General features: G+C 40.6%; 1 protein-coding gene across 1 annotated transcript; it reads left to right on the plus strand.

The window, feature by feature from the left end:
* Window positions 1–395: 395 nt before the first annotated feature.
* Window positions 396–3,602, plus strand: vgll3 (vestigial-like family member 3). The gene is given in 5 exon segments (XM_069698488.1): window positions 396–706; window positions 708–822; window positions 1,738–2,101; window positions 2,215–2,754; window positions 2,875–3,602. Coding segments are annotated over 5 exon segments (1,209 nt in total). The 5' UTR covers window positions 396–557; the 3' UTR covers window positions 2,916–3,602.
* Window positions 3,603–13,478: the final 9,876 nt, after the last annotated feature.

Raw genomic sequence — 13,478 nt, forward strand, 5'->3', positions numbered from 1 at the left:
GTAAAATGGCATTGTAGTTAGAGCAGTAAAAATGGAAAATAAAATGGATTTTTTTTTTTTTTTTTTTTCATTTCTGTTAAATGTTTTTGCTCATGTTCTGTTAGATGCTTCATGGGGAGACTTGGGCTCGCAAATCATAATTTAAAAAAAAATCCCACAACCCTGATTCTGAGCTGAGAGTCCTCAGGGAATTCTCTTTGCTCCAATCTTTATAACACATAATATATATTATTTTTTTTCTGAATGGAAGACAGCCGTATGAACAGAATCGTCAGACTCATGGAAGTTACAGTGCCTTGCCAAACTCCACTGCGCCATACAGGCCCGTCCCCGGTGGGCGTGCGCAATGGCCCCAGCCCTCTCTAAATATAACTCCCCTCCAAAACAGAGGGAGAGAAAAGGGAGAACGGAATGCTTACCCAATTAAAAGCAGTCAGAAAACTTGTTAGGGGAGAGTTTTCTTTTTCCGGATACAGTTTGTGTCTTATACCGTTTTGATCCATTTTGTGGCCCCGGGTGGTGGTGGTGGAGCGCACAGCGGGAGGCGCATTGTCTGTATGCAAACTGGACGACATGGCCATTGTATGCGTTTGGGCATATATGGAGCCACTGATGGCTCGGAGGACACAGCCCGTCTGAAGTCTCAAGGAGAGTCGCCCTCGGCTGTTTTTCTCTCCACGGACTTTCTTCTCTTCTTCACCGTTTTACTCCGTCGCTATGAGTTGCCTGGATGTGATGTACCACCAAAGCTATGGAGCGCACTACCTCCCTGCAGCGGCGTACAAGGCGACGTACTATAACCACCATCACCAGCAGCAACAGGTGAGACGCGCAGCGTAGAAGTTTGGTAGCGACTGAGAGGCACTAACGCCACCTAACCTGAGCTCGGAGATTTTTCTTTTCAATTGAGAAGAAGGAATAACTTCCTCGAGCGCTCGTGTGACCTGAGGTGACGTGTGAGTTCTGTATTTTCACGGGTATTATCGATTGTAATTTATGATACTAAGACAAGTTTTGAAGAATAAGCAGGCGACAACAGCACAACCAGGAAGGACAATTGAGCTAACTTTTGGGATAACATACTTCATCACAAAAAAGTTGGACAGTGAGCCCAGCCCAAACAAACTGGGATTACATTTGTAAAATGTCGTTTATGAATAATCCATTTCCTTTCATTTATTGCCAGTTGACTGATTCCTTTTCAGGACAGCCGCCTCAAACTTTCTTCACGGTCCATGGACACAACTCTCACCTTCAATTTCACTTTTGAATGATTAGATTCCAGTCTGGGGCTCGGCATTCACCTCAGGTCAGGCGTAATGACAGGGAACTATTAATCCTGTGGTCAAATGGTGATGTAATGACAGCCAGTCAGTCACTCAGGAATGCGGATCGACCACACTGAGCCTTACAAATAGTTTGAATGCAGTATGGGAAAAAAGAGACTCATTTTCACACGAGTTCAAACTGCCTTCAGAAACAAAAAGACATCTTAACTGTCGGAATTGTTTATGTGACATGTAAAGTCTTTTTTTTTATATATATATATTTGTTTGGGAAAAATAGTATTATTTTGATGTGTTAGCACCATGTGTGAAAGGATAATTGTCTGTATTCTTTATCTATGAAACAAACACAAAGAGGTTTGGGAGTTAAATCTCTCAACTAAAATCGGACTATTCAACTAAAAAAGTTTTGTGAATACCTGCTTGTTTCTCTTTTTGTGTCTTTCTCCAGAAGAAGCTGAGTGTTTACAGTAAGATGCAGGAGTGTATGGAGCAGCAGCAGCAGCAGCAGCAAGGAGGAGGAAGAGGGATGCTGCCCAGGGATCAGGGCCTCCGGCAGGGTCCTGCAGCACCAGGCCCCGAATCAGGCCGTAGACCCTCCTCCGATTCAGAGATGAAGGATGGCGCTCAACCAGCGGAGGCGGAGTACCTGAGTTCCCGGTGTGTACTCTTCACCTACTTCCAAGGCGACATCGGTGACGTGGTGGACGAGCACTTCTCCCGGGCTCTCAGTCAGGCCAGCACCTTCAGCAGCGAGACCAAGCCCATCAGAGTGACCCAGCCGTCTGCCCCAGCTAATGCTGGCTTATGGAAAGGTGAGCGGGGTAACACAGCTGAAATGATAACGTTTCAGAAAGATGCTAAAAGTGAAGATTATAGAAATATTGTATGTGGCAGTGTGTTAAAGTCTTTGTTGTGGTTGTTTCAGACGGTGGGTCTCACTCTGACAGTCAGGGCAGCTCAGCTTGGAACAGCGCTTATCCATCCCAGGCAAGTCCCTGCCTCCCCTCCGTCTCCGTCTCAGTCCACCCGGACTTTTCCTCGAGCCCCGTTTCCTTCAACCACCCGGATGGAGCCCTGTGGGCCGGCCACATGCTCTCCCAGGCCAGCCTCCCTCCTGCAGCCGCCCTCCCCGACAGCTGGACGTACAGCCTGAGTCCCCAAAACACAAGTGGCTACCCCAACGTTCATGACGTCTACCATCCTCACTCCCACATCCACACCCGACACCATCACCCAATGCTTCACACATACCCAACACACAGCCAAGCATTGGATCCCAGATTCAATCCGCTGCTGCTGCCTGGTGTTAGGAGCCAGAACCAGGCGGCTACCAGCGCAGGGAGCTCCCCACACAGCGAGGGGGTGAAGACCGAGATGGATCCCAGCAGCAGCAGCCCTGTCACGGCGACTTCTGTCTCCTGGACTCCCTCCGCCCTCCACGGATCTTTGGAGGTGTATGACTCAGGTAGCTATAATTACAGCGTAACTTTTAGCAGTATTTGTCAAACTTTACATGTATCCGAATGTGTGCAGTAAGTGGTAAGAATCATATTAATGATTTAACTTTGTTTCTTTCTATCTGCAGCTCATGAGCAGACCAAAGCAAAGACCTCAGTTTGGTTCTAACAGACGCACCGGCAGAAAGATGGAATATCAGTTCACACCAAAAAGGACCGACTATGTGGCTTCATAGATGTATGGCTGCAACACCAGCACTGTAATGTAAAATGTAGATATATAATGCTAACTGTAGCCGAGTCCATGAGTCCTGCACTGTCCACACAATTACCACGGAGATGAACTCTGGCTTGGATTTAAATGACAGTGATCCAATGCTTTGGCTGCACGTCAAGGCCTGTGAAGAACGATAAAAAAATAAAAAAAATCAAATAACAAAAAAAGGAGCTTTAAGAATGGAAGGCCTTGTCTTTGTCAGCACAAAACACTACGTTCTTTTCCTGCAATGTGAGACCAAGTGGTTCTGTTTCAAGAGCTTGATTTTGATCCACATTTTGTTGTGTACAGTAAATGTTTGTTGATGACTGTAAATTGCTTTTTGTGTGTATGTACAGTTTTGCCGAGCTAAATTTGTCATTTGCTGGATGACTTCTGCTAAAATTGTTGCTTGAATGCCGCCTTTACTATCTTGCCTTCGAGGAATGTGTAGTGTAAATATTGGTACTGAATGTTTAAGTAATAAATTTGCTAAACTGTATTTGCAAATGAAGGATTTTTCTCCATCATAAATTAGTTAAATTCTCTCTTAAAATATGTACAATTGCAAGCAAAAGATGAACTTACAACCACATTTTTCTATGTTCTGAAAGGAAATTGAGCACGTTACTGAAAATTTCAGAATTGTTTTTTTTTTATTACTGACAGCATTTCCAAACAAATTCCTGCTCCTGTGAGGTTTGTTGTGCAACGTCATTGTGCATTCCAAAAAATGGCAGCTGCTTCTCTTCCTGTAAAGTCTTCTTCCTAAAATAAGGAATATAGCAAAAGCATCCACATACTTGGATTTGATGCTGCTGTTTTTCTTAGTTTTTACATTGAATCTCAGCTTCAGGACCTTTGACATTCTTTCATTTATTCATTTCTTATCCAAGCTTACTCATCATGAGGCAACAGAATTACATACGAGCCATACAATTTATGTGATATTTGTGTATAGAGTATAGAGTATACATTTGATTTAACTGCAAAGGTTCATGAAAATCAACTCCTACAAAGCAGAAGGGAATTAGGTTCATCTAAAAAGGAGGTTATTGTTGTTACCATTAGCATTGAGATTAGTCTCAATGCTTTAAAGATACAGATGTCCTTCACTAATTTCATGAAATCAAAATTCTAGTTTCAAAAACACAAAACCAAAAGAACACAGCTGAAATGTTTTTCTTTTGCAGTATCTACAGCTTCAGTTGTTCATGTAAGAACACATATTGTATGTTAAGGAACCAACAGGAGCTGAGCTTTCGTACCAAGGGAAGTGAACCGCATTCCACAGACAATTGGTGTAAGATACCGTGATGGAGTCTGTTGTCTGTTTCCTAGCAAACACCAACACATGAAAAACACACACCCTCCCAGACTGACAAGGACACACCGGAGAATGCATTTCCCGTCTGGACAGGAAGTTTGTCGGGCCACAGCGGATTGCTCACACACGGAAAAAGACAGATTTCAGGTATCACTGTTAAATTTTTTTGGGGTCTTGATTTAGTTATACTTTGAAGATTTCATGGACTGAACACAATTCACAATGGTATGAATTCTGAAAAAAAAAAAAAGCAGCTCTACATAGGCAGGACCAACATTATGTATACTTACTCATTTTACACAATCAACAACTGATCAGGCTTGTGTGTGCATGGCAGTCCGTGTGTACTTGTATAACTCATGATATAGGGACAAAAAAAATTCTGTCTATAAATTTACATTGTGGGGATGTGCCTCTCTTTTGAGGACAAAAAAAAAAACAAGTACACATAATGTAAATAAGATCTCCGGGTGAAGACTCTGTCTGAGGTTAGAGTAAAGGCCTCCAGGAAATGATTTTAACTCAATGTAATGTCCTCTGAAGTGATGGAAACGCGATTGTGTGCGTGTGTGTGTTGTGAGTGGTCAGACCAGGTGGTATGATCAGCAGCACCAGCCCACTAACATTCCAGCCTCCGCTCCCACGTATCTCATTCTCCATCTCGACTAAACAGCAGGACTTTAAATCTGGAACACAGCAGCTGCGTTTCCATCCAAAGTATCAACAAATCATCATGTACCGAAAAGAAAAACCTGAGGGAAGGAGACTAATTTAACTCTCCGAATTGACGATATCTATTTAATATCAATTCCCTGACCAGTGTGTGTGTGTGTGTGTGTGTGTGGATTGGTTGGAATTGATTTTATTGACAGATGTCTCCAAAATGTGACACAAAAACAACTTTCAGTTTCAGTCCAATCAAAATGTTGGTGATATTTAATATAGATCTTCAATAAATGTAGTTGTAAAGACAGCCTGCAAAATAAAGTATATGTTTATTAAAACCATTCACAAATTACCAAATGTGACAGACAGGAGTGTTTCCTAAAACAGCACCCCTGGCTTAAGATGTAAGAACCATCTAGTTAGGGAAAGATAATGGTTTGAGTTAAAATGATGACTTGAACTGTGTTGTGTGTTAAAGTTACTAATTCCTTGAAGCTGTTTAAACTTTGTGTTTTTTTTAAAGGTTGTCAAAGGTCGCTTAACTCTGAAAACGTTTTTTTTTTTTTTTTAATCCGGGACCTTTTCATGGCAGATATTTTAGTTGTTATTAGAAAAACAGATATGATTGATAACAATATAATAATGGCTCCATTCTGTTCAGGTCTACCAGTATAAGCCGTGGCAGTGTGACAGTGAGTTAGCACAATACCAGGACCCTGAATCTAGAATTTAGCCATTATTGATTTTGTTAAGTACACCTGTGCTCTCCCTAATGTGAGGGAGAGGTCCTAAAAAGGCCTAATAAAAATCAAAATATCAAAAATGTCGTCACCAGCATGTTTAGAGCCATTGTATGACATTTATATTGTATTACTTAGTTTGTGTATTAAGTACTAGAATGTATGGTATATTATGTCATGTTATTTTTTATTTAAGTTCATTTCCATCTGATCTTGCACAACTACTGAGATAATGTAATCACCTTTATCTTTTCGTTTCATTTACTTGGTCATATAAATGACACATTGTCAAGAAGCACTACCTCCTTTCTGAGAACTCTAGTTGTTGGTATAATTCTTATGTTTGTTGAAGATGTTAATGTGTGTAGGTTTACTGCCAGCTTAGCTATGTTTGGGTTTATTTCAGGAGTAAAATAAAAGGCCACAACTCGCAAGTGTGCTCCTCATTAGCATTAGCATGTAGCCTCTGCATCAGCATGTAGTGTACTTACATGCTAACAGGCATCCCACTGGCAGCCTCGGAGGATCACCACAGGCACTTCCACCTCAGGAAGAAGAACACTGAAAATGCAGAAAAACAGACCTGCAAGTTGAATAAAAGTGAATTAATTTGTCTTTTATAAAATGACCAAAGGGGATGTCAGAGATTTAGGAAATGTTGCATGTGTAGCATTACAGTTTCATTTAAGTTGAAATAGCACATGCTTTGTGCTGACGATAAAGATCTTCAAAGCAATAAATAAATAATGGAATTTTCATACCCAAGCATTTTTTTTTGCTGCCTAATGACACCGATGTGACAAAGCAAAGGCAATTTCTGCATATCTGCTGTTGTAAAAACAGTTTGATATTCAGCATCTTTCCAAATGGATAAATTATATTCTTTTACCTTGTTTGTATTCAAGTTCAAAGTTATGCTTACATATGTCACACACACACACACACACACACACACACACACACACACACACACACACACACACACACACACACACACACACACACACACACACACACACACACACACACACACACACACACACACACACACACTTCACTGGTCCTGGACAAAAAAGACAAAATGAGAAAAGGTAAAAACTCAGAGCCAATCTGGGGCAATGGATCCTCATCTCATGATTGACTCTGCTTCGATCAGCCTCGGTGTCCTTTCTGTGAGAGAGGATTATATTTATTCTAAGAAATGAAAGGAAATTGTTTTATTTTCTCTTTTATTTTCTTGGAATTCATATTTTCTGCTGATCTGACATGCTCTGATTGATTCTTTCATGATGCAGACTCAGACTGAACTTGAACTGAACATGATTGTGATCTTTATAATTTACCAATGTTCCAATGCCTGTTACTGACTCACTGTTTATTTATTTGATCTTTGCCTCCACCTCATTTATTCATTTTGTATTTTTCAGTACGCCTTGTTGTGTACAATATTGCTTACAATGCAGGAGACAACACAATATATTACTACTCACATTATACATACTTATATGATGATGTATTATGATTCATATATGTTTCATTAAAATACAGAAATCTATATTTTTGTATTTTTACTGGTAAAACAAAGCTTATATTTGCAGATTATTTCTGAAGATAATTAAGAGCCAAGTGACTACTGCAGGTCTGAAGATGATTCTGTACTTAAAACATTTGAAGGTCTCAGCCATAATGCAACCATAGCAGAACACACAATAAGCTAGCATTGTTACCTCTCGAAAGAAGCAAAGTAATCTTGTTGTGACATATGAGGAAGTGAGTGAGGAATAACCTGACAGAGAGCTGATACTGCAGCGAATGTGTTCAGGTTTCTCTTTGGTAAAGTCTCAAGGGAAACGATGTTACTGAATTGAGCGGAATTGAATTGAGTTAAATGCTGAAGAAAGGCAGGAGAAGGTTGGATAGACAACCGATGCTTGCAGACTGGGGAGAGTCGGGGTCGACCAAAAAGAGATGAAAAGAAAGAGTGCGAGAGGGAAAGCTAATCAGTCATAACACGGCCCAGTTTCACATTCCAGAGTAATTGAGCGGATGATTAGTCTCACAATCAGCACTACAACACCAGCTGTCTGAACACAAAACTATATAAATACAGAGATCATGGAGAGGAAAGGAGAGGAGAGGAGAGGAGAGGAGAGGAGAGGAGAGGAGAGGAGAGGAGAGGAGAGGAGAGGAGAGGAGAGGAGAGGAGAGGAGAGGAGAGGAGAGGAGAGGAGAGGAGAGGAGATACCAAAAAAGCGATAAATTAAAGAGGCATATGTCAGTAATAATCCCTCATCACCTCCCTCTCACTCCCTTTTCACTTCAAACATCTTTTTCTCACTTCCACAAGCCAGGTCAATGGCTACAAATCACTGGGGTAATTAGAGCTAATTTGCCCCCCTTGCACAAGTATTAAGGGTGTTAGTGGGTATTAGTGAAAGGCTCAGCTTTCACCACTGTGTTTATGTCAACAGGGCAGCCTAATGAAGCGTGCTGGGACTGTCACAGAACACTTGTCCTGCTGATTGTGCTTGATTCACCAAGTCTTCTGTGTTTTAAATGATACCTGATTCCTCTTTAATGAACACCCAAGGAGGAGAGAGACCAGTGATTTTCCTGATGTTCAGCTTCTGAAGACAAGTGTTACTATCAATATCAACATTAATATCATGTCAATACTTGCATTATTGAAGTAAAACTTGTTTCAATTGGTCCGTCTCGACAGCCAATTTTGTTTTACTTAATACTGCATGTTCAATGAACAAACTGTGTAATGGAGGTTTAAAAAGGACTAACATTAGAACTCTGAGCTTTCTAATTAAATTTAGATTGGATTAGATCCTTACAGTTTTATCCAATTATATGAGATTAAACCTATAATGATACCAAAGAGAAGCACCCTGTGCAAAAATAGGCATGTACAACAGTTTCCATGAAGCTGGTGTTTATATGTGGAGTCCCATATGTGGTACGAGGGAGGGAATATTTGCACAGGTCCATGATCTTTAGTATGGAACGCATGAGGTCTGTTTGAACTCCAAAAGCCAAAGGAAAGCTGTTAAATGAAAAATCAATACACACTTATACCGCAGGAAAAGATCAACATTTATGCCTGTTTACAACATACAGCAAGAACATCCTCCCATAACACACAGCCACATTCCTCTACTTGCCCACACACACAGCAGCCGAGATGCATCACGATGTTTCCCTTCTACAGACCTCCAAAGACAGATATTGGAACTTTTTTAGTTTTTCAAAATGAGAGATAAAAACAAATATCGACAGAAGAACTAACCTAAAAGTAGGTTTAGAAGAGGGTCTGACACCAAATGTTTGGTCAATAAAGCAAATACAGATATTATGAAATTACTTAAAATCTTCTATTTGCACGTATTGTTTGCAACCGAGTCATTTCAATCACAAAAATGATTATTGTGTCAGAGCGAGAGGCGCTCCATTCATAAAGCCCAGAGTATGGCCTCAGGAGCAGGAGCAGCAGCAGCAGCAGCAGTAGGTGGTTTCTGTCAGCTCCACTCTGGGTAATGTGCCAGTAACCACAGAGGCCAGTACATAGCTGTCATTCCTCTGCTCACTGAAAGCACATTTAGCAACCAACACCTGTTTCCCCTGCTCAGTCTCCACTGCAGGCTGCTCCACTACAGCCCTGCCTGCATGTAGGGGAGCGGGGGATTCAACTCATATGACTTTTTAAATGCCGATACTGCTATTTCTGGAATGTAGCTAAGAGACTATTTTTATTGCCAACTCTTACAGTCGTAGTCAGCCTGTTCCAAGCTGCAACGACAGGAAAGTCAATAACAATTCCACCTTTACAGGGTGTTTAAACATCATTCTGGAAGCTGACTTTTTAATAGTCGTAGATTTTTGACAGGACACTTCAGTGTACAATACCTTATTATTACATACTTTTTTTTGTATGCAGCTTAGAGGTTTCGTGAACAACAGAAAATGTCAGTTTTGGCTAAATTACTGGTTGTGGATTAGTAGCAACTCCATTCAAAGACAGTACTTATTGTTAGACCTCTTCTTGACCCCTGTCAAATGATAGACTGAAAGCCAACTGTATGACTGTTTGGACACCACTGAGGTGATGAAGCACTTTAAGTGTAGACCATTTACCATTGACTTCAAAGAACAATAGTCAACATACAATAATCAGCAAAACCTGCAATGTTTCAAAAACTAAACAGTGTGAGGCAGTTTTCAACACAGTTTTTTTTTTTTTAAATCCCTCAATAACACACTGATGATAAATCTGCTGGTCAGACATGGACTAATATAAACACAAAAGGTCAAGCATGTGCACTTTAGGAGGTAGACTGACTGTTTGATATTCGCTTTTGGATATGTTGTAAAAGCTTTTATCAGCCACTGACAGTTTGGATGATATTTCTTTGAATAAACTCTGCAAAGTAAATCACTGCTGATAACCACATATTAATTGTATTCTTTATTGTATTGAAACTCTCTCTTCAAATCAGGGGGGTTAGCGGTCACTGTCAATTTGGGATGACAGGGATTGGTCAACTGCATGACAGACACTTTCTCCAATAGGTCTTAATTATGCTATATTCTCACACTCTTCTTTTTGTTGTGTAATGAGGTTGAAGAAGTGTTGTGTGTTAATAGAAGAGATGATCGATCACCAACCAGCCAGTTAGGCAAGTGGTACCATATACAGTTTAGAGGTACATTACATTATAATCTCCATTAATTAAACTGTCAAAAAGTAATCACGTTTCAACAAGACAGTTCAAAGACAATTGTCTCTTTACAGGCATTTTATCAAGACTGATGGTACTATATTAGTTGTTTTTAAAGTGACATGAATAAAAAGAATGTCTGAAGTAATCAAAAACAACACAAAAAACAACATGTATAGGGGATTATTTTTTCCAACACAGTAAACGTACTTATAACATACTATCAAAACAAATCAAACAGAATCTGCAAAATGGCAAGAATTTCTCATTGTTTTTGTGCCACATCTTTTGAAACGAAGTTGAAAACACAGTTACTGAGCAGAGAGGAATCCCTTCTTCTGCCACCTGCTTGTCAATCATCCTGGCCTCTGTTATGTGAGCCTACCTGCTGCTACTGTCCCATGCTGCCCATAATGACCATACCACACATACCAGAGCCACATAGGGGCATTCCTGGTCCATTGACCCACATCATTGTTTTACTTTATAGCTGTCACTGGAAGCAGGTTTCCACTGAGGACTGAAACAACAAACGGATGGTTTCCCGAGGCAGATGTGGAGACACAAGCTGTGCAGCGTCACCAACATGCAGTTAACGGGTCTCTATATGACAGAGAATAAAGTTAATGTGTGTTTTCATTAACAACACGACATCTATAAAATTGATCAGAGATGTAATTTACAGTTTCCTATTTATCCCTCTTTGGATTATCAACACAGCAGTAAACGTCTGATGTCTATTTTTGAAGGGAAATATCCCTTCATTCAACCTTAATTGAAGAAAATGTGAACAGTTATTTTTGTCCGGCCTGCATATTGTGTTGCTTCGGATTGAGTTTAAACATTTTATAGACATCCTGTTTGTGTCTTTCGCTCTATCGAAACTTTGTGGACTTTGTTTGGGCACTTTAGGTTGAGGGGGTCAGTTCAAATATCACTTAAAATATTTAGGACCTCCTCTTCTTTGATGGTATCTTTTAGAAAATATGCATGGTTGTTTAATGATGATCTTCTTTATCTTTTATCTGCTGTGAATAATCCAAAGAGAAAACCAATTACATTCAGTGCATTTGCATAGCTGTTTTATGACTGAAGATCTCAAATTTTATTGGAAGTGTCTGTTATGATTTTATCTATTTTAGTCATGATAAATTAATAATGACACAGAGGATACAAAAATAAACAATTTATGGTGTTTAGTCTGCAAGTTATTATTGTCCAGTCCCATATCCCCATGGAATATACCCATATTGGATTTTTTTTTTGTTACTTATACCAATAACATAACATTTTCTGTTCTTTTTTTCTTTTCGGTCACACTCTAAAGTTTAGATCACAAGAGTAAATGGTTAATGTAGTTACAATCACCAATGCAAACACTACAAACCTAAAGATGGAACGACTTTATATCCAGCCTGTTTGCACTGCATGCCTGTGTGGGTGTGTCCGTGTGTGTGATCATGTCAGTAGAAAGTGTAATCTGAGGGATAACATGGTGCTTATCCAGCTGATCCCCCACCACCCCGGGTTCTGACAGGTTGACACCCATCATTCTTCACATTAACTCTGCCTAATTGGCAGGTAATTCTCTTCCCCCCTACCGGCCCTCCACTGTTTCTATATTGTCCTCGTACTCGGCCCCTACTGTCCCGGTCTTTATCCACCAATCTGACCAGGCACCCTGCAGCCAAAAGGGCCACTCAACAGGACCTCTTGTCCAGGCCTAGAAACCCAGTGTGCCCCGTCACTGTAAGCTGGGGAAGTGAAGTCGGGAGCTTCCTCTGTGATGGTGACCCCATGCTGGGAAGCTCTCCACGTGGCTGACAGGAGTGCCGGCCCCAAATAGTTTTAACCTGTCAGCATCAGCTGCCCAACCACCCATCTTCACACACACATCTTCCACTCTACATGAAGAAAGTTAAAAATCACAATAAAGTTCAGACAGATTTAAAAGCTCCCTTGTTTCTTCAATTGAAAAATAGTTAGGGATCCCTTCGTCATGTCTTAAAGATCAATCTACCGAATGTATAACTGGAATATTTATTATCATTTACTGGTTTTGTTTGTTTCTCAAAGTAAAAGTTGGTAAGACAAAAAAAACTAAAAACTAAAAAAGATAATTAAACAAGCAAGACCTGAGGACCCCCAAAATCCAAAGGTCCTAAAACAAAACAAAGTTTCCTCTTTTTGATGTTAAAACACAGGGTCTCCTTCCTCACTGTCACATCAATACTTTAATGCCCACCACAAATCTTTAACTGTTAAACTTTGCTTTCAATCTTCTCCCTTTCCACTACCTCAAACATACAAGCACACACACTCCAGATGTGCTGTAGCTCTCGTCCCACCCTGGCAGTGATTGACAGGTGTTTGCAGAGCCACACTGGAAATTCAGACACGAGACATATGGGAGTCCCACCCTCCTGTCATGTCCACCTTCCCATGAGTCCTTTGTGGCTGAGGTGGAGGTGGCAGGAGCAGTCAGGAGCTTGTCACAGCAACAGGAAGAGGCTAACACACTCTCATACACACACACAGACGGCTTCCCTCTCCCTTACAGGAACAACTCTCTTACACTGTCGCTGTCAACCCCCCTGTGAGTATGTCAGCTGTCATTAACTTCCCAGACTTCCGGTGTGCAGGGGAACCTCCCCTTGTTCCCACCCCCTCACAGGTGACTCTCACTGGGGGCTCCACGCTGGGAATGCCAGCCTCTCTGCGAGGAGTATGCATCCTGTCAACACAAACAGCCAGAGGGCACAAAAACTAAAGTGAAGAAGAGAATTTCTGTACATATATAATATTTATTATAATATGTATGTATGCATGTTAATGAATGGTGTATTTCTTGTTTTGTGTTTCTCATTAATGAGTAAAAATGGAAAAGCACAAGTTATGTTTTAGTGTTTGCATATCTTTCTCTACATATGTAGGTTTTCATGGTAGGCTTTTTATGTGTGTGTGTGTATTAGTTTGTGTGTATATGTGGTGGGGGACAGCATGCGTGGAATGTGTGTGT

This window comes from Brachyistius frenatus, unplaced genomic scaffold (genome assembly GCF_029030835.1).
Source record: "Brachyistius frenatus isolate BFR_SWC_R1_liver_20210118 unplaced genomic scaffold, ASM2903083v1 Contig_27, whole genome shotgun sequence".
Lineage (NCBI taxonomy): Eukaryota > Metazoa > Chordata > Actinopteri > Embiotocidae > Brachyistius > Brachyistius frenatus.